Raw genomic sequence first — 22158 nt, 5'->3', positions numbered from 1 at the left:
TGATACTGGAACAATGAGTATATCCATTCTTCTTCCTAGTTCTATGAGTTGGTATGTGTGCATTGTGGAATGACGAGTGGTCAGCATTGAAAAAGGTTGCAAGTGAAGTATTATCTTTAAGGGAGATCCAGTTTTCAGCTGAAGATTTGACTTCCAGTCTTGCTTTTGCCATATAGGTTGTGATTTTGTGGAAATCATTTAATTTCTCTGGTTTCTTTCAGTTTCCTCTTCTATAGATAATATCTATAGTCTCTTTTGATTCTAGAATTCCACTTCCTGAAATTCCTATTGAGAATGAAGTTCTCTTCCTGGATAACAAGGCAGAGAATAGCCCAGATAAGGGTAGCAGCAAGAGGACCTGTGGATCATGCTACACAAAACTCAACCACAGGACAAGGGGTGGATGTAGGTGCCCAGATATGGAATTAGAGGACCTGGCTTAGATCCCTGTCAAATTCACAAGAATTTATTATGTCCCAGGCTCCCTACGAAGTGCAGAGAATACAAACCTAAGAGAAAAGACGGTACTTGCCCTCCAGGAGCTTACATTCTAATGTGGAAGTTGAAAGGTGGGAAAAGGAAGGAGAGAGAAAAAAAGGTATTTATGTGAGGTCATATTGGAAAAAAAGACACTTAGAATTAGGAGCAGAGTCCCTTAAGGAGGAAAAAAATTTTTTTGAGTTTCCACAGTTATGAAAATCAAATTGGAGAAATCAAACTTAAATTAGAAAGCTGAAACCCGCCAGGACATCAAAGAACAATCAAGCGTGGAAGTTTATCTTCCCCCAAAAGAATGTTAGCTCTTTGGGGACAGGGACTGACTTTTGTAATGAGGGGTGATTGCGGGCGATTGGAAAAGGATCTTTAGTTCTCAGTCCTTATCCTCCTCCGTTCTCCCATCTACAATGGAAGCCCTTTGGGGCAGAGACTGGCTATATAATGAGGGGGTGGAGATTCAAGTCCTGAAACTTCAGTAACATCCAATTAATGGGGAATCAGGGGAGGGACTTGCTCTTTGGAATAGGAAAGAAAATGCTGCCTTTGGAATTTCAAAGGTCTTTCTATTCACCTGAGACCTATTCTTGTAAGGATGTAAAATAAATCTTTCCTGCATTCGTCAGTGGGTCAGTGGAATTCTTGGTAAGATATTTTGTTTCTTACAGGAACAAACATGGGTCACCTGAGCAACTTTCCTTTCCAGTTCTGAGAGGAACTGACCAATCATAGGCAGAGCCTTCAAGGGTAACCTTCCAAGGTGAAAGAATTTGGGGGCTACATATGTCGTCTTGGGTAAGTCGTTTAATTAATGCAGCCTCAATTTCCTAATCTTTAAGATGAGGGGATTGGATTCTAAGACCTCTAAAATCCCCATAAGCTCTAAAGCTTATATTCTCTTTTTATTCACCATTTTTAGTTATCTGCAAACTCTTTAAAGTATAAAAGAAGATTTATTAAAGTTAACTTGAAATGCTACTGATCAAAGCAGTATTGGATTTTCTAAAGCTCACAACTGGTCATATTTTCAAGTTTAGGAATGGATAATACAATTAACAAGCATTTAATGTGTACCAGACACTGTGGTAGGTTCTAGGGATATAAACCCCCAAATGACCAAATCCTCACCTTCCGGATCTTACCCTCTATTGAAGAAAACTGCTTGTATACTTAAGCAAATACAAAGTAAGTGTTAGACCTTTTTGGAGTGAGATGGATAAGCACTACCAATAATGGGAACCAGAAAAGGCTGGGGTGGTGGTGGTGAGATTTAGAAGAAGCTGGGAATTCTGTAGTGAAAAGCTCAGGAGGCTGCATCAAGCATCCAGAATTAAATACAAAGAAGGAAGAGGAATGGGAGGTGACATTGTATGTGTAAGAAACTAGCAGGTCAGATTAGCTGGATTGGAGAGTTTATGGAGAGGAGTAATGTCTGATAAATCTGGTTGACAAAAAAGTTTACTTAGAACTGAGTGTTGTTTTTCAGTCCTGTCTGACTCTTTGTGACCCCATTTGGGGTTTTCTTGCAGCCCAGTATTCTATCCACTTCACTATTTAGTTTATCTGTTCTAAAATACTTGGTTTGCTTTCAGGAAATCATATTTACTGTCCCCTTCTTCGCATAGAAACCTGTAAATAGGTTAAAAAAAAAAAAAAAAGAGAGAGAGAGTAAAGCAGTCACCTTAAGGTGTCATAAGAGAATCCATCAAAAAACCCGATTAAAGTGTGACACAATTTACTGATGATATGACAGGTTAAAAATCACATTTTCTATATGCCCATTAAGTAAATAAAGGGGGGTACTTAGTGTCTGCTATGTTTCTGTATATAATGGAATCAGTTTTCACTATGGGCTATACTTCTGGGGGCAGGAATGCCTTTAGGCTGGCATATTCATTTAGCATATGACTCATTCAATCTGGTAACATAACAGAAATGTCTACCAACTAATGAATTGTGAAAGAACCACAACATTTCTCCCCCTCGGGTTTCCACCTACGGAATTGTCACAAAATAATGTTAAAGTCATGAAACCTAGTTAGAATGAAAAAATGTTCCTAACTAGAATCCAGTCTGTCTGCCTTTTATAATCTAACCAGTAGCTTTTGATCAAATTCTTCTGAGGCTATACTCTTTGACATTGTCAGAATGCTGGAGACTGTAACAAGAAAATAGTTTTTTTCCAATTGAAATTAGCATTTATTTATTTCATTTCTTATTTCTATAATGGTCCCTTGAAGAATAAAGTAACTCTGTACCGTGAACATCCCAGCTGACTTTTTTCAATGGATTTGATGTTATGCTGAATTTAAATTGCATTAAAGAAAAATTAGTGTAATAATGTATGCATAAAAGAAAAATATATAGAAATGTATAATCCATACAGATTAGCAACACTTGATCCTGGAAAAGAACATTAACTTTTATCCTTTCGGCTAATCTTAATTAGCCACTTTAGAAATTTGGACTGAAATTTCTAACTGAGCCACCAAGAATCCTAAACTGTTAAGTCTGGGAGAAATTAGTTACTTCTTTTCTCTCATTTTACAAAGGAAGAAGCTGAGCTCAGAATTAAGTGAGATGGCTTGTTTGGTCATCCAGAGCTCAAGGCAGACAGGGATGAGGGCTCAAGTATCTTTCCATTTAACAAAATACTTCCTCTGAGAAACAAATTAAATGCACACTGCAAATGTTCCTGTCCAGGAACTGGACCACCCTCTGCTAAACACTGCTATTCCATTTGTTTGAGTGAGTGTTCCAAAAACCTTTGACTCTATTTTTCAAACCTGGCACAATGGAAAGGGTGTTAGTTTTGGAATTAGATTTGGAGTTCAGACCTTGCCTTGGAGCTCTCCTTGGATAGAGCTCTCCAAGTAAGAAGGAACTGAATTCAAATTTGACCCTGGGCTTAACTTGGATTGCCTCTTCCCAAACCCAACTTGCCTCTCAATTGCTGTGTAACCTCATACAAGTCATTCAATTTCTCTAACCTCATTTTTTCTCAGCCTTGAAATGAAGTTGTTTTTAAATCATTTCAGTCACGTGTATCTCTCTGACCCCATTTGGGGTTTTCTTGCAAAGATACTGGAATGATTCACTATTTCCTTCAACTCATTTTACAGATGAGAAAACTGAGGCAAACAGGGTTAAATGACTTGCCCAGAATCACACAGCTAGTGTGCCAATTTGAATTCAAGCAGATAGATGAGTCTTCTTGACTCCAAAAATGGTCTTTTTTTTTTTTTTTTTTTTTTTTTTTTTTTTTTTTTTTTTTTTTTTTAGGTTCCTTGGGAGTTCTAAATCTAAGATTCCATGCTCCTAAGGATTCATGAGCTTACATCCTTAAATCTATGATCTTATGAACCCTCAAAAGTGTCATATATTGTGTATGATATCTGAATATGGTGTATGCAAGAGTTAGGAAGCAAATTAAAACTATGTGTCCCCTTAATTTAGTATGATTATAAATAGTACTGTTTCAGAAAAGGGGGAGCATGGATCTAATTTACTTTTATTTTTAAATCGTATTTTATTTTTTCCCCACTTAGATGTCAAGAAAATTTTTAGCATTCCTTTTTTTAACAAGATTTCTAATTTTTTCTGCCTTCCTCCTCCTTCCCTCATCTGAAAATGGTAGGCAGTTTGCTATAGTTTATACATGTGCTATCATGCAAAACATGTTTCCATATTAGTCACAGTTTTGGAAGAAACTGATCAAAAGGGAAAAAAAATCACAAGAAAAAATAAAGTAAGTGGGAAAAAATTGTGTCTCAATCTGCATTCAGAATCCATTAGTTCTTTATCTGATTATGGATAGCATTTTCCTTTGTACTTGTCTTTGGTCATTGTGTTGCTGAGAAGAGCTAAGTCAATCATAGTTGGTCATCATAATGTTGCTGACACTTTGTACAATATTTTTTTTCCTGGCTCTGCTCATTTTACTTTGCTTCAGTGCATACAAATCTTTCCAGGTTTTTCTGAAATCTGCCTTTTCATCATTTCTTTTTTTACAGTTTTTTGGTCATCATTTCTTACTGTACAATAGTATTTCATTACATTCATATACCATAGCTTATTCAGCCAATCCACAATTAATGGACATCCCTTCATTTTCCAATGTTTTGCCAATATGAAAAGAGCCGCTACAAATATTTTGTCACTTGTAACTCCTTTTCCCTTTTTATGATCTCTTTGGGATATATGCTTAGTAGTGATATTGCTGGGTCAAAGAGTCACTTTTTGTTTATCCTTTGAGTAAAGTTCCCAATTGCTCTTTAGAACAATGCATTAGTGTCCCAGTTTTCCTACATCTCCTCCAACATTTATCTCTTGCCTTGTTTTTGTCATCTTGGCTAATCTTATAGGTCTGAGGTGATATCTCATAGTTGTTTTAATTTTCATTTTTCTAATCAAAAGTGATTTAGAGCACTTCTTCATATGCCTATAGATAGTCTTTATTTCTTCTGAAAACTGCCAGCTCATTTATTAGTTGGGAAATGGTTTGTCTTATAAATTTGACTCATTGAGAAATGAGGCCTTTATCAAAGACACTTGCTGTAAAGATTGTTTCTCAGAAAGCTAGGAAAGCTTCCTTCTAATCTTGTTTCCATTGGTTTTGCTTTTTTTGGGTAATGAATTTTTCTCCTTCCCATAGATATGACAGGTGTTTTATTTCTTGTTCTCCTAATTTGTTTATGGTATCTAAATCATGTACCCTTTTTGACCTTATCTTGATATATGGTGTGAGATGATGGTCTACATTTAATGCCCATTGATCTAATTTATTTATTTGAAATTTCCATAGTATTCTATTTTTCCAATTATATATAAAGATACTTTTCAACATTCATTTTTGTAAAATATTGAATTCCAAATTTTTTGTTTTTCCTCTCTTCTGATATGTTATTTGTGTACAATCATTTAATAATTTATAATTTTGGGTTTTTTTGGTCAGGCAATTGGGGTTAAGTGCCTAGGATCACATGGTAAGTAAGTGTCTGAGGCTGGATTTGAATTCAGGTCCTCCTGACTTCAGGGCTGGTGCTCTAACCACTGTACCATCTAACAGCCCTATGTACAATCATTTTATTTTATTTATTTATTTCTTCTTGGATATCTTTTTTTAAATTATAGCTCTTTATTGACAAAACATATGCATGGGTAATTTTTCAACATTGATCCTTATAAAAACTTGTGTTCCAACTTTTCCCCTCCTTTCCTCCACCTCCTCCCCTAGATGGCAGGTAGTCCACACATGTTAAATATGTTAAAGTATATGTTAAATATATATATATATATATATATATACACACACACACACACACATATTTATACACTTGTCTTGCTACACAAGAAAAATCGGATTTAGAAAGAAGGTGTAAAAATAACCTGGGAAGAAAAAAAATGCAAGCAAAAATAACATAAAGAGTTGTACAATCATTTTAAACATATTTCCATTTTAGTCATGTTGGAAAAGAAAAATAAGACTAAGAGGGAAAAAATCCACAAGAGAAAAGAATCAAATAACAACAACAAAAGGTAAATAATATCCTTCTATCCTCATTCAGTTTCCAGGGTTTTCTCTCTGGGTATGGATGGCATTTTCTATCCCAAGTTTATTGGAATTGTTTTGGATCACTGTATTGCTGAGAAAAACTAAGTCTATTATAGTTGATCATCAAATAATCTTGTTACTTGTATACAATGCTCTCTTGTCTCTTGGTTCTGCTCACTTCATTCAGCATCAGTTCCTATAAGTTTTTCCAGGCAGGGATCTGAATTTGTCTTCCTGCTTCCTGCCACCCACCTCTTCCAAATTATGATTTACAGGATTGGCCAAAGCAATTATCTCTTTTTTTAATTTAAATTTAAAAAATATAATTATAAATTTTTTATGACAGTATATATGGATGAGTAATTTTTTTTATAACATCCCTTGTATTCATTTTTCCAAAATTTCCCCTCCCTCCCTCTACTCCCTCCCCTAGATGACAGGCAATCACATACATTTTACATGTGTTACAGTATAACCTAGATACAATATATGTGTGTAAATTCAATTTTCTTGTTGTACGGTAAGAATTGGATTCCGAAGGTATAAGTAAACTGGGTAGATAGACAGTAGTGCTAACAATTTACATTCACTTCCCAGTGTTCCTTCTCTGGGTGTAGTTATTTCTGTCCCATTGATCAACTGGAAGTGAGTTGGATCTTCTTTACGTTGAAGATTTCCACTTCCATCAGAATACCTCCTCATACAGTATTATTGTTGAAGTGTACAGTGATCTTCTGGTTCTGCTCATTTCACTCAGCATCAGTTCATGCAAGCCTCTCCAAGCCTCTCTGTATTCCTCCTGCTGGTCATTTCTTACAGAGCAATAATATTCCATAACCTTCATACACCACAATTTACCCAACCATTCTCCAATTGATGGACATCCATTCATCTTCCAGTTTCTAGCTACAACAAAAAGAGCTGCCACAAACACATTGGCACATACGGTCCCTTTCCGCTCTTTAGTATTTCTTTGGGATATAAGCCCAATAGCAGCAATGCTGGATCAAAGGATATGCACAGTTTGATAACTTTTTGGGCATAGTTCCAGGAGCAATACTCTTTTTACCCATATTTGGGGAATCAGTTATTTTTGGAAGAGATCACACCTTTTTTGTTTTCTGCAATTAAATTTACCTAAAGATTGAGAAAGAAATAATCCCAAATCCATTGCAAGCTAACCAATCCTCTTTTACCTCAGGGATTTAGAATGCTTGTGGACCTGACTGGAGACAAAGTTAAAATGCATAAAAGAAAAGACTGGCCATTTTAAGCTTCCTTCTGGACTGTCAGTACCTGAGTGGGGTCTTCCAAGGATAGAATTCCAGGGTCTAAGCCCTGTTTTCAACTCTTCAATTTTAAGAACTCAATTTCAGCAATTTGCCTAGGGGCAATGAGAGATCACAGAGCAATCACCCAGGAATTTTTTTCTCTATTCTTTTTTTTTCAGTTCATTCACATTCATGTTAACAAACATTCAGGGTCAAGCTAATATTTTTCCAACTGGGCCCTGGAGTCTCACTCCCAGAACACATCCAGATTAGTCTTGTCAGCCCTTATAGAAAAGACAAGAGCCTGCTTCTAAAGCAGTGCAATGACGGGCAATGGGAGGGCCTTGCTCCTTGATTCAGACCGGTTCTGGTCACCTTGCTGTGTGAACAAATTTTCTTTTGATTGGTAGGTAAGCCAGATGTGAGAATGAATTTAGGAGGCATTATATAGATAAAGGACTTCCTTTTTCCTGAAGGATAACATTTGGAGAAACTTTGGTTACCTGTGACTGGTACTGTGGCCACTGAATATACGCTTTGCCTTTTGAGTTTGTTCTTTCCTGATTTTAGCTGGAGACACGTACCTGTGAACTTCAAAAAGCCAGAATGAAGAGCTGGAGTCCAGGACAGAACTTGCTATCAGCAAGGCACTGACTAGGGCAGCCCATAGAAGTAATCATGTCTAGTGGCTATTGTTTTTTAACTTTTGTTCCTCAAGAGTACCGATGACATCATGAGGGCCAAATCTTGACTTTTGAATAAACTGAATTTAAGAGAGGCTGAATTATGCAAAGTCATCAGCCCAAGTCATTGAAATTCAGTGGCTAGACAAAAGTCAAGATGACTGGCAATGGCCTGGGATGCAGTGGTGGCTGAAATGTCAACTTGTCTAGCAGTGATGTTGAATTCAGAAGTGAGCTTGGGAGAGCAAATGCTTTGTAGGAGCTGCTTTTTAAATCTGAACCTACTTTCTCAGAAATAAAAGGAGCTTAGAGGAGCATGTTCTCCCCAAGTGTTGCAGGAGGAGAAGAAAAGTTTATATTTCTGTTTGCACTATATCTTTTTAATAAATATTTTTGTAAAATTGATGGTGATTGGTTAAATGATATTGGGATACTTAATAATGACAATTTATTTTGGGAAAAACACATGGGAATGGGGCTCAAGCTGAGAGCTTTGGAAAATTAACACTGACCCCTTAAGAGTATCTTTGAAATGCTGAGGGAAAGATATAGTCTTGATCTGGAACATCTGACTCATAATAACCCCCCAATTTTTTCCCCCCTGAGACAATTGGGATTAAATGACTTGCCCAGGATTACACAGCTAGTAAGTGTTAAATGTCTGAGGCTCCTGACTCCAGAGCCAATACTGTATCCATTGCACCATTTACCTTCCCCAATACCCTTCAAAGTTGAAATGAACTACAGTTATTCCTTCCATATTGTGTCTTTCTATGTGGTTTGGAAATATCATTAGAAATGAGAATTTTTTGGAAGTTTTAAAGAAGCTACCGATGACATGCAAGGCCAGCAATGTATGCAAAGAGTTTAGAAATTCAGAAATGCATCTATGTACATATATTAGTATTATATGATATCAATCCAAATTTCACAATAAGATACTGTGAACACTTCATAAATTCAATCCTTTCTGGTACAAAGGCAGGACCAAAATTTTGTATGCAGATTTTGCAGATAGTGGAGCATCATGCCCTAACCCCTGCATTGGAAAAGAAGAATTTTTATAGACTTAATCTTAGCCTAATTCTTACTAATTCTTTCCCCTATGCACTTAGGTTACTTAAGTATATTGTGTCAAGCTTCATGTACAATAGAAAATGGATAAGCTTGAGTGTTTAAGGGAAATGACTAAAGGAAAATAGTCTTTCCATATCTGGCTTGAAACTGGACACTGAATGGTACTTTGGCTCAGGCTTCTACCTCCCATTTAGGAGGACTTGTATATTTATTTATGACAGTAAATACTTTGTCTTTGTTCTGCTCGCTATATGCATTGTTTACTCAGTCAGAGTAAAATATAGCAGGAACCCTAGGATTCTTTAGGTTTTAAGAGGGGTGAAACAGGCTGCTTAGAATAAAGATTGGTCTTTTTAAAACAAAAACAAAATACACGACCTGAGAGTCATTCCCAAATTGATAACTGTTTGCACTGGAATTTTGTGATGACACTCTCCTTGGGGCTCATATTCTGGTACCAGCTTCTGGGTAAGAACACTACACTATCCTTTTATTGTTTTGGAAACAAAATGCTAACAGCTAGAATTCACAATGGACTTGTTTTATACTAATATGTTCCATAAGAAATAGTAACACATTAGAAGAGTGTGTTCCTTGGTGCAAAAGTGTTATTGCACATAATAATAATATTGAAATATTATCAAAAGTTGAGCATACATAGAAACCAACTGCAAGCTGGGATTTGAAATCAAAAGACTAATTCTAGGTTTTCTGTCAGTTGTGTGATCTTAGGCAAGTAATATAACATATTTGAGGTTTATTTCTCTTGTGTGAAAAATAGGAATAATAATACCTGTCTGGATTACCTCATAGAATTTAGTGAAAATGAAATAATATAACAAAAATACCATTACCAAAGTTCCAGGGTCACAAAAACTAGGCTCAATCATGAAAGCTCCTCTGTATTACTTCCTAGAAACATATGAATGTTATGTCTTTCAAAGTTCAATTCTTCTGCAAGCAACTAAGTTAATCAAGATATTAACTCTGGAGGGTTATTAAAAGGCACACATGTTTTAGAAGTCTTCTTTCCCTTTGCACTGGCACCCATTGCTTTTGTCCTGTTTCCCGGCTTCTATTGCCATCAGTATTCATATTGTCTTGATCTTGAAATTGCCATCTTGAACCAAGAACTTCATACCACATACTTTTAATTGCTCTATTCCTTCCTTCATTAATTAATAGCCACCATCTCTGACTGGTGCCCCTCTTTCTCTCCCAGAAAATTCTTCCCAGAGTTGTTTCCTAATGAATAAGTTTGTATCCCCAGGCTCTCTTCTAGTTTGTAAAAGCAAAGGAGAAATAAAGCTGTTCAAATCCTTTTCCAGACTGCTCAATTTCTCTCAACAGGAATCCTAGGATTTTGCAAAGTGCTTTATAACCAGAAGACTCTGGACTACTGTTGTTTTTATTGGCTTCCTTCTTTACTCTTAAGTTCAATACTTTATACCTAGAGTTTACTGAGAATGAAAGATGCTTCTATGCTCCAAATGGAGACAGCGGTGGCAAGTAAAAAATGCATTTGGTCACTTGTCATATAAGCTTAAATAGAGAGAGAAAGGAATTGCAATGAATGTTTTTTGTTGTTGCCATGTAAACTAGTCCAACAGGTGTTGGGAAACAGATGTGTACCAAGCTCATTAGTGGTGCAGAAAAATTCACAAAGTACAGAGAATATTTCCCCTCTGTGGGTGACTGGCTTCTGAAGAAAACATGTGGCTTTGTCATCATCAGAATTTCTCATTACCCAAAGCAGAGTCTGGCAAACTACGAGCCTCGGGGCAACTCTGCCCACAGCTTGTTTTTGTATGGCCTATGTGCTAAGAATGGCCAGATCTTTGTTTTAGGCAATGAAATATTTTGCTGGTGACAGGACCGAAGAGCCTCACAAGCTCTATAGTTTGAAGAGATTTCAGTGGCTTCCTAATAAAATAATGAAAATATAATAAATCAATAATGTAATATCTAATAATGTAATATTTATAGAAATGCTCTAAGATTTGCAAAGACACAGGGCAACTTACTTGATTCTTAACAACCACCCTGGCAAGTGGGTGCATCTAACTACTCCAGAGCTCTTACTTCTTCTTGAATTAAATTGCCGTGCATTCCAGCTCTACTGCAGTACACAACCCATTGGGCTGGCCACATTGTCTGAGTGCCAAATGTACGCTTGCCAACAAAGTTATTTTATGGAGAACTCACAAGGTTGGTCAGAAAAAGCAATACAAGAACACTATCAAGGTATGTTTTAAGAACTTTAGAATGGCTTGTATGACATGGGAAACGCTGGTACAGGACCACCCAGTATGGTGTGCCCTCATCAGAGAAGGTTCTGGGCTTTATGAACAAAGCAGAATTGAATTAGCCCAAAAGAAATGTGAGATGTGCAAAATTAGAGAAGCCGCCCCAAATGTTCATTTGGATTATTTATGTCTGACCCGTGGCAGCGCATTCATTCCAAGCTCATATTGGTCTGATCATTCACAGTCAGACACACTGCAACTCAACTCTAACATAGAGATGTCATTTTGGTTCTTTTCAAGAATGACGCACAACCACCACCAGCTCAGAAAAATTAAATACTGGACCAAGGAAACAGATGATAAAGTCTGGGAGGAATTTGAATACAGAACTCTGACTTGAGACAGAGCTCCTTCCTTTGTATCCCACATTGTCTTGTCTGAAACCTCCCTTCTAGTAATAAAAGCCTTACTTCTTGTTTTTAGGAGGTTTGGTGTTTCTCAATGATATTTATGATTATCTACCTTCAAGAGCTTTGTAGGTAGGTTTCTGGACATTTAAAATTAAATTACCACCTGAAGTAACCTGAGAGGATTGAAATGTCAGCATTTAAAAGGATCCTTTTCCTTGTATTGCTGAATGATGGAGTCATTTTGAATTATGGAAAAAGCAAAGTATATTTTTTAAGGGGACTCTCAATATTCTATTAATATTCCAACAAGACTTCTATTCTTAGAAGAGGAACTAAAGGAAAGCATTATTTTTGTAAAGAATTAAAATATCCACAATATAGTATAAAAAGTAATTTTTATAGCTGTGACTTTCTAAAATTTGCAATTCAGAGTTGAACTTCATTCAAATAAGTTATCAATTTTTTTTCATAAAAACATGATGTTCAAAGATTGCTAGACTCAAAAACTTATTCTGTAAGCAGAGGTATCATAAAATACTTCAAGTGGAAATCCCTAGTAGAAAGGGAGAATTCTTTCCAGTTTAGGAATTTGAGCCATAGAGTAATTCTGGCTACTTGTTTTCTCAGACTGCAAAATTGTTAAGACCTGAGGAAAACAGTCTTTAAGAAGCTAACTGCCCAGATAACAAGGATTATAGAGAGTCTCTGCATTTTTCTTGGAGGGCTGCAGAGAAGGCTGCAAGGCAAAGAGGCCCTAAGGCTAAAGCAAGGAAAAAAAAATAGAAAGGAAGGCTGTATGTATAGAAAGAAAAAATTGTTCTTTTGGGTTTTCACGCGCGGATTTATAAGGAAAAACTCGGGACAAAGAGAATTTAAAAGATTTTATTATTTCACCAAGGCAGTAATGCACTGAGGAGCTGATCTCTGGAGATCAGCAATGACTTCAAAGTGGGGACAATAATATAATCTAAATTGGTCCATCTCAGTTCCTCCCTAAGGAAACAAGAATGTGTCAATTTTTGAGGAAGGGTATATGACAAAGAACTAAAAACTTGTCTCCTTCATCAAAGCCTCCCCCAACCCTGATGTGGAGGGCTGGGAACGATAGGTGACTGTGTCAACATAACTTTCCATAGCCAGAAAGAAGGCAGGAAGGAAGTAAAGAAGGAATGGAGGAAGGAAGGAAAGAAGCACTCTACCACAGACAGCCTAGGACTACAGTGTATTAGATTTCTATACTTTGGTTTTCTTGCTTTGATCAGTTAGCAATATCATCCTGCTCCCTAATTCTAATACCCACTTATAGCCAGGTATGATCATGAAATCCCAAGTGATTTTTTGCCCCTCTCACCTCCTGCCTTTTCCCCCAGTCTATTAAAAGAAATTTCCGACCTAGAGCGGCTACATTTACATATGAAAGAAAGACTAGAAATTTGGTTGGGGAGTCTTTGAGACAAAGAATGTAGATTGCCAAGGTGTTTTTCCTTAGGAACTCATTTACATGGGCAAACCGGATGAAGTGTTTAAAAACAGAAAATTGACTCTTACATGGCAATATGAAAGAAAATCTGCTGGATACTAAGACTTTGGTAGAAGAGGAACTTCCTCCTTAAAGAGCCCCTCATTTTTGTTAGAGAACAAAAGGTAGGGGAAGGGAGGAAAGTTTTTTCTCTAAAGGCTGGCTTAACTTGTCTCCTCTCTCCAGGTGCTCCTACTGCACAATGTCATTGCTGATGGTGGAGAAGCCATGGTGAGAGCAATCCCCTTCTCTATCTTGCTGTCTGCTAGACATAAGGGTGAGTGCAGAACTCCCTCCAGAGCCTTGTCCCTTCTGCTTTTGCTGATTTCTTAACTCTCTTCTCACCTATTTTGTAGACTGTTTTTTATGTAGGCCAAAAGGAGTATGACTGATCCTTGCAGGAGATCTTTAGGGGTTTCACAAAATCTCATTAATTTCTATCCTTTGTCCAAAGCTCTGTATAACTCCATTAGGCTGATTAAACAAACTTCTTTGTAGCCTTTGACACTATAGTTCAATCTCTTGTCTTGATACTCTCTTCAATACAATTCATGGCAAACAATCTTCCACACTCTTATTATCAGGTGATTCAAAAACACTTTCATGAAAACTCCCCAACTGAGTCAAGGATTTTTCCTGCTCAATAGAGTCTTGCCACAATCTCCCTCCTTTTCCATTCAAAGCAAAAATCATTTGTATCATATCCCAGGAAAGTGGTTTTGACCCAGTCTCTCTCTTCCTCCTTCTCTCTCAGTGGATGACAGGATGCTACTTATCCTTTATTTTAGGATGCTTTATCCCCCATAGAATCATAGAACTGTAGTTTTAGAATGAACTTGGGAGGTCATCTAATCCAACCCACCTGAAATAGGAATCCCATCTACAATTTACAGCATCTGTAGTAGTAGGTAGCTCATTGTTTCCCAGAGAACTGGTAAGATTTTGGATGACTTTGTTATTTTGGGGAGGCAGTCAGGGCTACAAGACTCCAAGGTCATACAACTAGTATCTCAGGAAGAATTTGAACTCGGGTCCTCCTGACTCATGATCCCATTTGAGGTTTTCTTGACAAAGATACTGGGAGTGTTTTCCATTTCCTTCTCCAGCTCTATCCACTGAACCACTATATTTAACTAGCTCTCTTCAAAATGACCAATGATCTAATTTCCAGATCCTGTAATGGCTTTTTCTGAATGCTCTTTCTCTTTGACTTTCCTGCAGCCTTTTGACACTGTTAATTGCCCTCTTGTCTTTGATACCATTTTCAGTTTTCCTTCTATCTGTAAGACTATTCCTTCTCTGTCTCCTTTGCATGATTCTTTTACAGACCACACCCTTTTAGAATCCTGGTCTCTCAGGATTCTGTCCTGGGTCCTCTTTTTTCCTTATATCATATTTCATTTGATGATCTTTCAGCTTCCATGGATTTAACTTTTTTTTTCCTCCCAACATAGATAATGTTTATTTGTGGTTTTTAAGTCAGTACTGGCTCACAGAGATCCATTTCTATTTAAGTCCCACACCACTAATCTAGTCTATGCCTTATCTGAACAAAAATACTCTCTACCTAAATTGACTTTCCCAAAGTCGTACAGGCCCATGAGTACCATCTAAAATAAAGGCCTCCTGATTCTAGTTAAGTGCTTTTCTCCAAATATTACGTAATAGTGATTTTCCATGGATTTAATTTTCATCTCTATGCTGTTTGATTCTCAAATCTGAATACCCAGCCCTAACATCTCCACTGACCTCGAATCTCATATCTACAATTGTTTTTCAGCTATCTTGAACTGGATGTCCAGTAAACATCTTCAACTCAACATGCTCCAAACTAAACTTATTATCTTTCCTTCTAAACCAATTCCCTTCCAAACTTTCCTATTATTCTTACAGGCAATACTATTCTCCCAGTCCTTCCAGCTCTCAATTGGGAAGTCATCCTGAATTCCTCACCATTTCTCAACCCCCAGTACCCAAAATGCTGAAGCCTGTAGACTTCATCTTTGCAACAACTTTTAAATACATCTCCTTCTTTCCTGATGCTGTTCTAGTACATACCCTCATCACCTCACAGTCAGGTTATTGTAATAACTGCTGGTCTGTCTGCCTCAAGTATCTCCACTCCAGTCTAGCCTCTGTTTACCAAACTGATTTTCCTAAAGCATGGTTCTGACCCTGTCACCTTCTTGTCTCCTCCCCTAGTCCCTACAATCAATAAATACCTGTAGGATTACTTTTGGTATTCAAAACCTTTTATAACCCCTAGTTCCCTCATATTTCCAGGTTTATACTTCCCTTATTGCTTGCTGCCTAGACACTGCCCTTGTTAGAATAAGACTCTTTCAGTTTCAGGGACTTTCTCTGGCTTATCCTCCCAGGCTTGAAATACTCTTCCTCTTCATCTCTGCCTCTTGGCCACCCTGGCTTTTTTCAAATCCCAGATAAATTCTCATCCTCTCCAGAAAGCCTTTTCCCATATTTAATTCCAGTGCGTTTGCTCTACAAATAATTTTCTATTTTTCCTGTATTTCCTGTATATAGAATGTTTGTATATACATGTTTGCTTGTTGTCTCCTCCATTAGATTGTGAGCATCTCCCAAGTAGAAACTGATTTTTGCCTGTCTTTGTATCCCTGGAACGTAGTAGGTACTTAATATATACCTGTTGAACAACTGTCTAATTGTTGGGTCTTACGATCATAGATTTAGAACTGGAAGATAGTACAGTTCTCCTCATTTTTAAACAGTGAAAAAACCAAATCTCAAAGAGCCTAAGATATTTGCTCAATATGACATGGGTGTAAGAAACAAAATATTTTACCAAGAGGCAAACTTATTTAGTTTAACCAAGAAGACTCACTTATTAATTCAGGAAAGATTTATTTTATATTCTTGCAAGAATGAGTACCTAGACTGTAGTCATCTTTGAAACTCCAAAGGCTGTATTTTCTTTCCCATCCTGAAACACAAGTCTTTCCCCATTCCCCATTAATTGAATGTTACAGAATTATGGGACATGAATTTCCACCCCTCATTACATAAACAGCCCCTCCTTCCAAGAACTTTACATTTTAGAAGGGGGGAAGTAACCCAGGATGGCTAAAGGCAAAGAAGAAAAGATTCTTTTCAAATCTCTGGGCACTCCTGATTACAAAAGTCAGTCCCTGCCCCCAAGGAGCTTACTTTCTTTTTGGGGAAGATACTCCACTTTTGAGTATTCCTTGATGTCCTTGTGGGTTTCAGTTTTCTAATTTGTTTCATTTCTCCAATTTAATTTTCTGTGGAAAATTTTTGTGGAAACCAAATAAATGCCCATCCATTTCTCACATGGGATTCATTGCTTCAGTTTAAACTCAAGTTCTCTTTCTACAATTCTATTGTTCTTTCAGACTTCTTGAGAGGTTAAAAAAAAAAAAAAAAGAATTATAAAGGTGAGAGTGATCCATGATCTCCTCTGTCTTAAATTAGGTGCATCTAGAATTCATTGTGTTTAGGTCTGGTCATTACATTTTTGAGGATGGAAGTCCGATAAAGAGGGATTAGATTTACTTTACTTGGTTCTTTTTAAATCCTTGCCATCTGACTTTTACTGTGTTACTCAGCAGCAAGATGGGACAATATATAAAGCTTTGGACATAGGGTCAGAAAGACCTGAATTTAAATTTAGCTAAAGATATTTAGCTGATAGCTGTATAACACTGGGTAGCATCACCTAACTTCTGTCTGCCTCACTTTCCTTATTTGTTCAAATAGGATCTTAGACATTGAGCAATTCATTTCACCCTTTTGCCTCAGTTTCCTCATTTGTCAAATGAGAAGGAAATGACAAACTACTTTAGGATCTTTGCCAAGAAAACCTCAAATGGAATCATGAAAAGTCAGATATAACTGAACAATAACAACAAAATAGCATATATTTTCCAGAGTTGTTGTGGAGATAAGAATTGTAAACCTTTCTTTAAAGCTTAAGATATAGAGACAAGTTGAGAAATATTAATTTTCAATTGGAGAATTTATTAAAGTTGACTTTGGCCACACGGGATTCACATCCAAAGTGCAAGGCTGGGAACCAAAGGACATAGGGCCTTTTTATAGTCTAAAGAAATCAGCAAACAGGTTAGCCTTCTGTCCATATCTGACATATTTGCAACTGTTTGTTAAGGGGATATATCAAAGACAGGGGCAGGGAGACAGAAGTTTTTGAGAGATTTCCCCTCCTAATGTTATGCAGGAGGGAAGGAGACAAGGGTCTTTAAGGTGTGTAAAAGGGGTTTGGGGATTTCTGGGCCATTTTAAGTTCTCAAACCCAGTTTTCCTGGGGGGTTGGAATTATGGTTGTAACAGTATAAGTGCTGACTATTACTTAACTGAAACTATTCTTCCTTGAGGTTACCAGTAATCTCTAACTTGCTGAATTTGATGGCTTTTCCTCAGTACTCCTTCTTACGGTCAGCAACATTTGACACTGTCTACCTTTTCTTCTTGGACGCCATCTTTTCCTTGAGTTTCAGGATGCTGTATACTGTTGATCCTCCTTCTGCTTATCCTGACTATCTTTTTTTTTTTTTTCTCCTTTTAATAGTCTCTAAGCTACCCCAGGTTCAATTCTCATTTCTAAAAAAAACTCTCAGCTCAATAAACCCAACCCTAGTCACTCTTCCTAGCTCCAGCAGATGCTGCAATGGAATCGAGAGGACTTGAGTTCAAATTCAAATGAGTTTTCACAAGTATAGAATTAGAGGGTTGGACTCTATCCGCTTAAAGTCCCTTCTAGCTCCAGATTTTATGATCCAATGAGCCTATATCAAACTGATTGGCCTAAAGCCTTAAACTTAACATGTCATTATTTCCTTCCCTAAATCTTTCTTCCTAACATCCCTATTTGGGTTAAAAACGTGGTTCAAGTTCCCACCTTTAGAATTGTGAGGTGGAGAAGTAACTGGGTAGGTGGTACACAGTGGATAGAGTGCTGGACCTATGGTCAACAACCTCAATATACCGAGTATACTATATATACTGCCTCAGTTTCCTGTAAAATTTTTTGGGGGCGCACAGCTAGGTGGTACAGTGGATAGAGAGTGGGCTGCAAACTCAGTGTTGTTTTGAGGATGAAATAAGATAATACATGTAAAGCACTTTCCTTTGTAAACCTTAAAAACTTTATGTAAATGCTTGCTACTATTAAAATCCTCCTTGTAGGATTCGTGACTCCCACTCTCCCTGAGATAAATCTCAGGTCCACTAAGTTTAGCTACATCTCCCCCTCAGCATTCCTAGAATATCTTTGAGGAGTCTATGGTGATTCTCACAATCCCCCACCAGTATGCTTTCCTACAAGATTATCAGCTGAGAATCAATTTAGTTGCCAGTCTTAAGTGGCTTTTAGAATGAGATAATTTACTAAGTGGGTATAGTAAAAGGCAGCTAGGGTTGGGGATGGAATTAGGAAGGCCCATCTCCTTGATGGCTTTTGTCCAAATCTGGCCTCAGATCCTTCCGAGCTGTGTGACTCTGGGCATTGCTTAACTCTGTTTACCTCAATTTTTCATCTGTAAAATGAAGAAAGAAATGGCAAACTGCTCCAGTATTTTTGCCAAGAAAATTCCAATAGGGTCATAAAGAATAGGACATGATTGAGCAGCAACAGTGGATCAGTTCCCCTTCCTCTCCTACCACCCTCTCAGCCAAAATATATGACATGCTGTCCCATAATACAAGTAGAACATAGGAGAAAATGGACTCATGCTATAACTCATAGTTTTGGAGGCTCTTTTCTCCTATTGATAGAGTCTTCAAGAAGTTCTCCTTAATTGTAATGAAATTGTGGGCATCTGTCCTGGATTCCTAATGGAGCCACTGCCATGGATGAATCTGGGTTACCAATGGGAAGACAGAAATTCAAAATACTCTAGACCTTTCAAAGCTTGCAAGGTCTTTCTCTGGCTAAAGGGGCAGGGAGAAAGGAGACCCAGACATGGCTGGAAGTAAAGATTTCTTTACCCTCTCACCTCTCACCCCCAGTGATTCTACCTTAGGAATGTGCTGGAAAACTAAACTTACCCCAATTTCTAGAAATCAATCACTTCTCTCTGTTTAGTAATTTATAGATAACGCCATTATCATTACAGATTTGAAGGCCTTTTAGCACTCAAGTCTGAGAACTTTGAAAGATTTAGATAGTCCTCTCATGGTTATTTAGACTAAAATGAGGGGTGGGATGCTTTCATATCCTTACACTTGGCTTTTCTTACTCTCCTAGCCAATGACTTCTTAAATCTTGTGAATCCACTTCTGCAACATCTCTAGCCATTTCTTCTCTTTTATCACATCACTTATAACTTTTTTCAAGCCCTTAGATACCTAATTGGACTTCCTGCATTCCATTTTCCCTGTAGTTAACAAATTGGTATTTGTAAAACACAAATTGGAACTCGGGGGTCTTTTGCTTAAGAAGCTCCAATTTTCTTTGGGTAAAAGACAAACCTCTCTAGCCACTTAAGACCCTTCACCATCTCAGTCCAAACTACTTTTCCAAGTCTATTGCACATGTCTCTGTTTCATCAACTCTATATTTTAGCCAAATCTGCTTATGTGTTGTTTCTAATACACCACATTTATCATCCATTTCTCTTTTTCTTCCCACTGTCTCCCATGTCTGAAATGTTCCCTTTCTTCACTTCTTCCTCTTTAAGGCTAAGCACAGGTATCAGTCCCTCCTGAGGCCTTTCCCCATTCCCTCTGTTGAGGGAGCCCTTCCTGGCTCTTCTTTCTCATTTTTCAAGTACTCTGAATATAGTTTATGTTTAGGCATTATCATCTCAATGAAATGTCAAGACCTTAAAGACTTTTTCAATTTTGTGTTTCTGTTTCTTCCCTGCCTCTTCACCCTTAACCTCTTACTAGGTATCTCCTAAAAAGCAAATGCTTAAATGAATTTAGAACCTTACCTGGTTGAATTTGAAGTAATGGGTAGCCATTTCAGAGAGATAGATTACACATCAATATAAGGAATAGAATTTATAGAAAGAAAGATTTCCCCTCCAGTAAAAACTAAATAACCTCCCATTGGAATGATGTAGAGAAGACTTTGGTTTATATATGTATTGAACTATGTGTGGGAAATTGATCTCTATCCAAATTAAAATCAGAGAGTCTCAAGGTAAAAAAACAAAAAGGATTTATGATAATCTCGGGAGAAAGGGCAACTCTCAACAGACAAGGTGCAGTCAGTAAAGGAGTGCAAATCACAAGTTGCAAAACAGGTTTGTATAGACCCTAACTCAGAAGCCTCCCTCCTCCTGACCTTTTCTTCCTTTGGTTGGGGAATCCGGCCACATTCTTATGACTGGTCTTCACTCAGTTTATCCCATTCAAATAAGATTGCTTTAAGTACCTTCTAACTTTGAGATTCTCTGGTTCAGGACCAAACTCCCAACCTCACAGGGCCTTCCTGATATGGGATTTAAGAACTGGGAGTAAAAGAGACCACATGTTAACATCCAGTAATCCCCTTTGCTGCTTTGAGTACTCAGGCAGGTACAAAAAAATCAATACTGATGGACCAGTTTAATGATGAGGCATTCTTTAAGTGCTAGATATTCTGAAGTCTCTCAGGGATCTTCCCTCACTCAGGGTGCACCTATTGAGAAGTTCCCAGCAGCTTCCCCTCAAAGCCCCAGGTTTATTTCAGGGCATACCCTGGAAGTTTTTTCCTGAAAACCTCAACTCTAGAATATCTAATTTCTTAGGGTGTTTGTGTTTTTTAAACTAAAAGTCCTCTTTGTGAATTTGACTGAAAGGAGGGAAGTCTGATTCTGGCACCCTACATTGGGTGTGAAGTCAGTCAAGCATTAGATCTGCAAAACTCCGCTCATTCTTTTTCAAAAAAGGCTTGGCATTTGCTGCATGCCAAGGCTTGTTGCTTATTGTTCTTTCCAAGTCTTTGGAAAAAACACAATGAGCAAGGACAAGCCTCATTATTGTTCTAGTCAGAGTGAGAAGGCTGCTTTCATACCATGGGCAATGCTGATTTGCAAGACAATGGCTTTTGCAAACCTTTTGGATCCTTTGGTTTCTGCTTGGTGTTTTGGCTGGATTATTCTGAGGTATAGAGTAATATCTGGCTGGCAGATTATCCTCAGAGCCAAAAACCTAATTAGGAATCTTTGCTCTTTAAGCAAAAAGGAAATCAAGTACCTCACTTGGGAGGAAGAAAACAGCATCTTGAGGATGTATGCTGGAAGGGGAATCCTACTCTACTGCATCATCTAATAATATCTAATCCAATTCAATGTATTCTCATCCAACAACTACTAAATGCCTATCTATCACTTATACCCCCAGTCCCCAGAACGGTGTTTGGTACAGGTGGTTATTGAGTTGTTTTTCAATTGTCTCCAACTCTTTGTGACCCCATTTAGGGTTTTCTTGGAAAAGATGCTGAGGTGGTTTGTCATTCTCCAGCTCACTTTACTTATGAGAAACTCATTAGTTAAGGATCTGAGTCTAGATTTGAACTCAGGATTTCCCAACTCAAAGTCTGTCACTCTACCATATAGCTGCCCTTTGGAAGAGATATTGCTAGATTGAAGGAAGAGCAAATGTTACAAATTTTTTTAAATTGGAAAAGATAATTTTTTGCATACTATAGGCCAAGGAACTTGACTTTGATTCCTGGGTAAACTTTACAATGGATTGTTAAATGGATGATTAATTCCAGGAAAAACAAAAACCAGTGTTCACAAAAAAAATCCAAAACTAAACAACAAAATGAATTGAAATCAATTCTTCTCTATAGTCTGTCTTTTCATATAGAATTCAGTCTCCTTTTTTACAGGATTACTAAAGACTGGTAAATTAAACATTGTTTATATAGTTTTTTGTATTTCACAAATCCTTTCATA

General features: G+C 37.3%; 1 protein-coding gene across 10 annotated transcripts in view; it reads left to right on the top strand.

Annotated features, from left to right (window-relative positions):
• The first annotated feature begins 1005 nt into the window (after nt 1–1005).
• LOC141559698 (uncharacterized) overlaps nt 1006–22158 on the top strand; it is a 69206-nt gene continuing 48053 nt past the window's right edge. For 5 of the 10 annotated variants that reach the window (XR_012487527.1, XM_074297436.1, XM_074297439.1 and 2 more), the window contains exons 1-3: nt 1006–1084; nt 1164–1290; nt 13442–13532. Coding sequence is in view for 2 of the 10 variants with exons in the window: in XM_074297436.1 (XP_074153537.1) it covers nt 1279–1290; nt 13442–13532 (103 nt within the window). In the remaining 8 variants the exon portion in view is untranslated. Of the gene's footprint in view, nt 1141–1163; nt 1291–13441; nt 13533–22158 lie in introns of all 10 variants that reach the window. The other 5 variants (XM_074297440.1, XM_074297435.1, XM_074297432.1 and 2 more) reach the window with 2 other exon arrangements.

The sequence above is a fragment of the Sminthopsis crassicaudata genome, chromosome 3, assembly GCF_048593235.1.
Source record: "Sminthopsis crassicaudata isolate SCR6 chromosome 3, ASM4859323v1, whole genome shotgun sequence".
NCBI classification, from domain to species: Eukaryota; Metazoa; Chordata; class Mammalia; order Dasyuromorphia; family Dasyuridae; genus Sminthopsis; species Sminthopsis crassicaudata.
The sequence above is the reverse complement of the archived record's forward strand: the minus strand, read 5'-3'. Positions and strand labels throughout refer to the sequence as shown.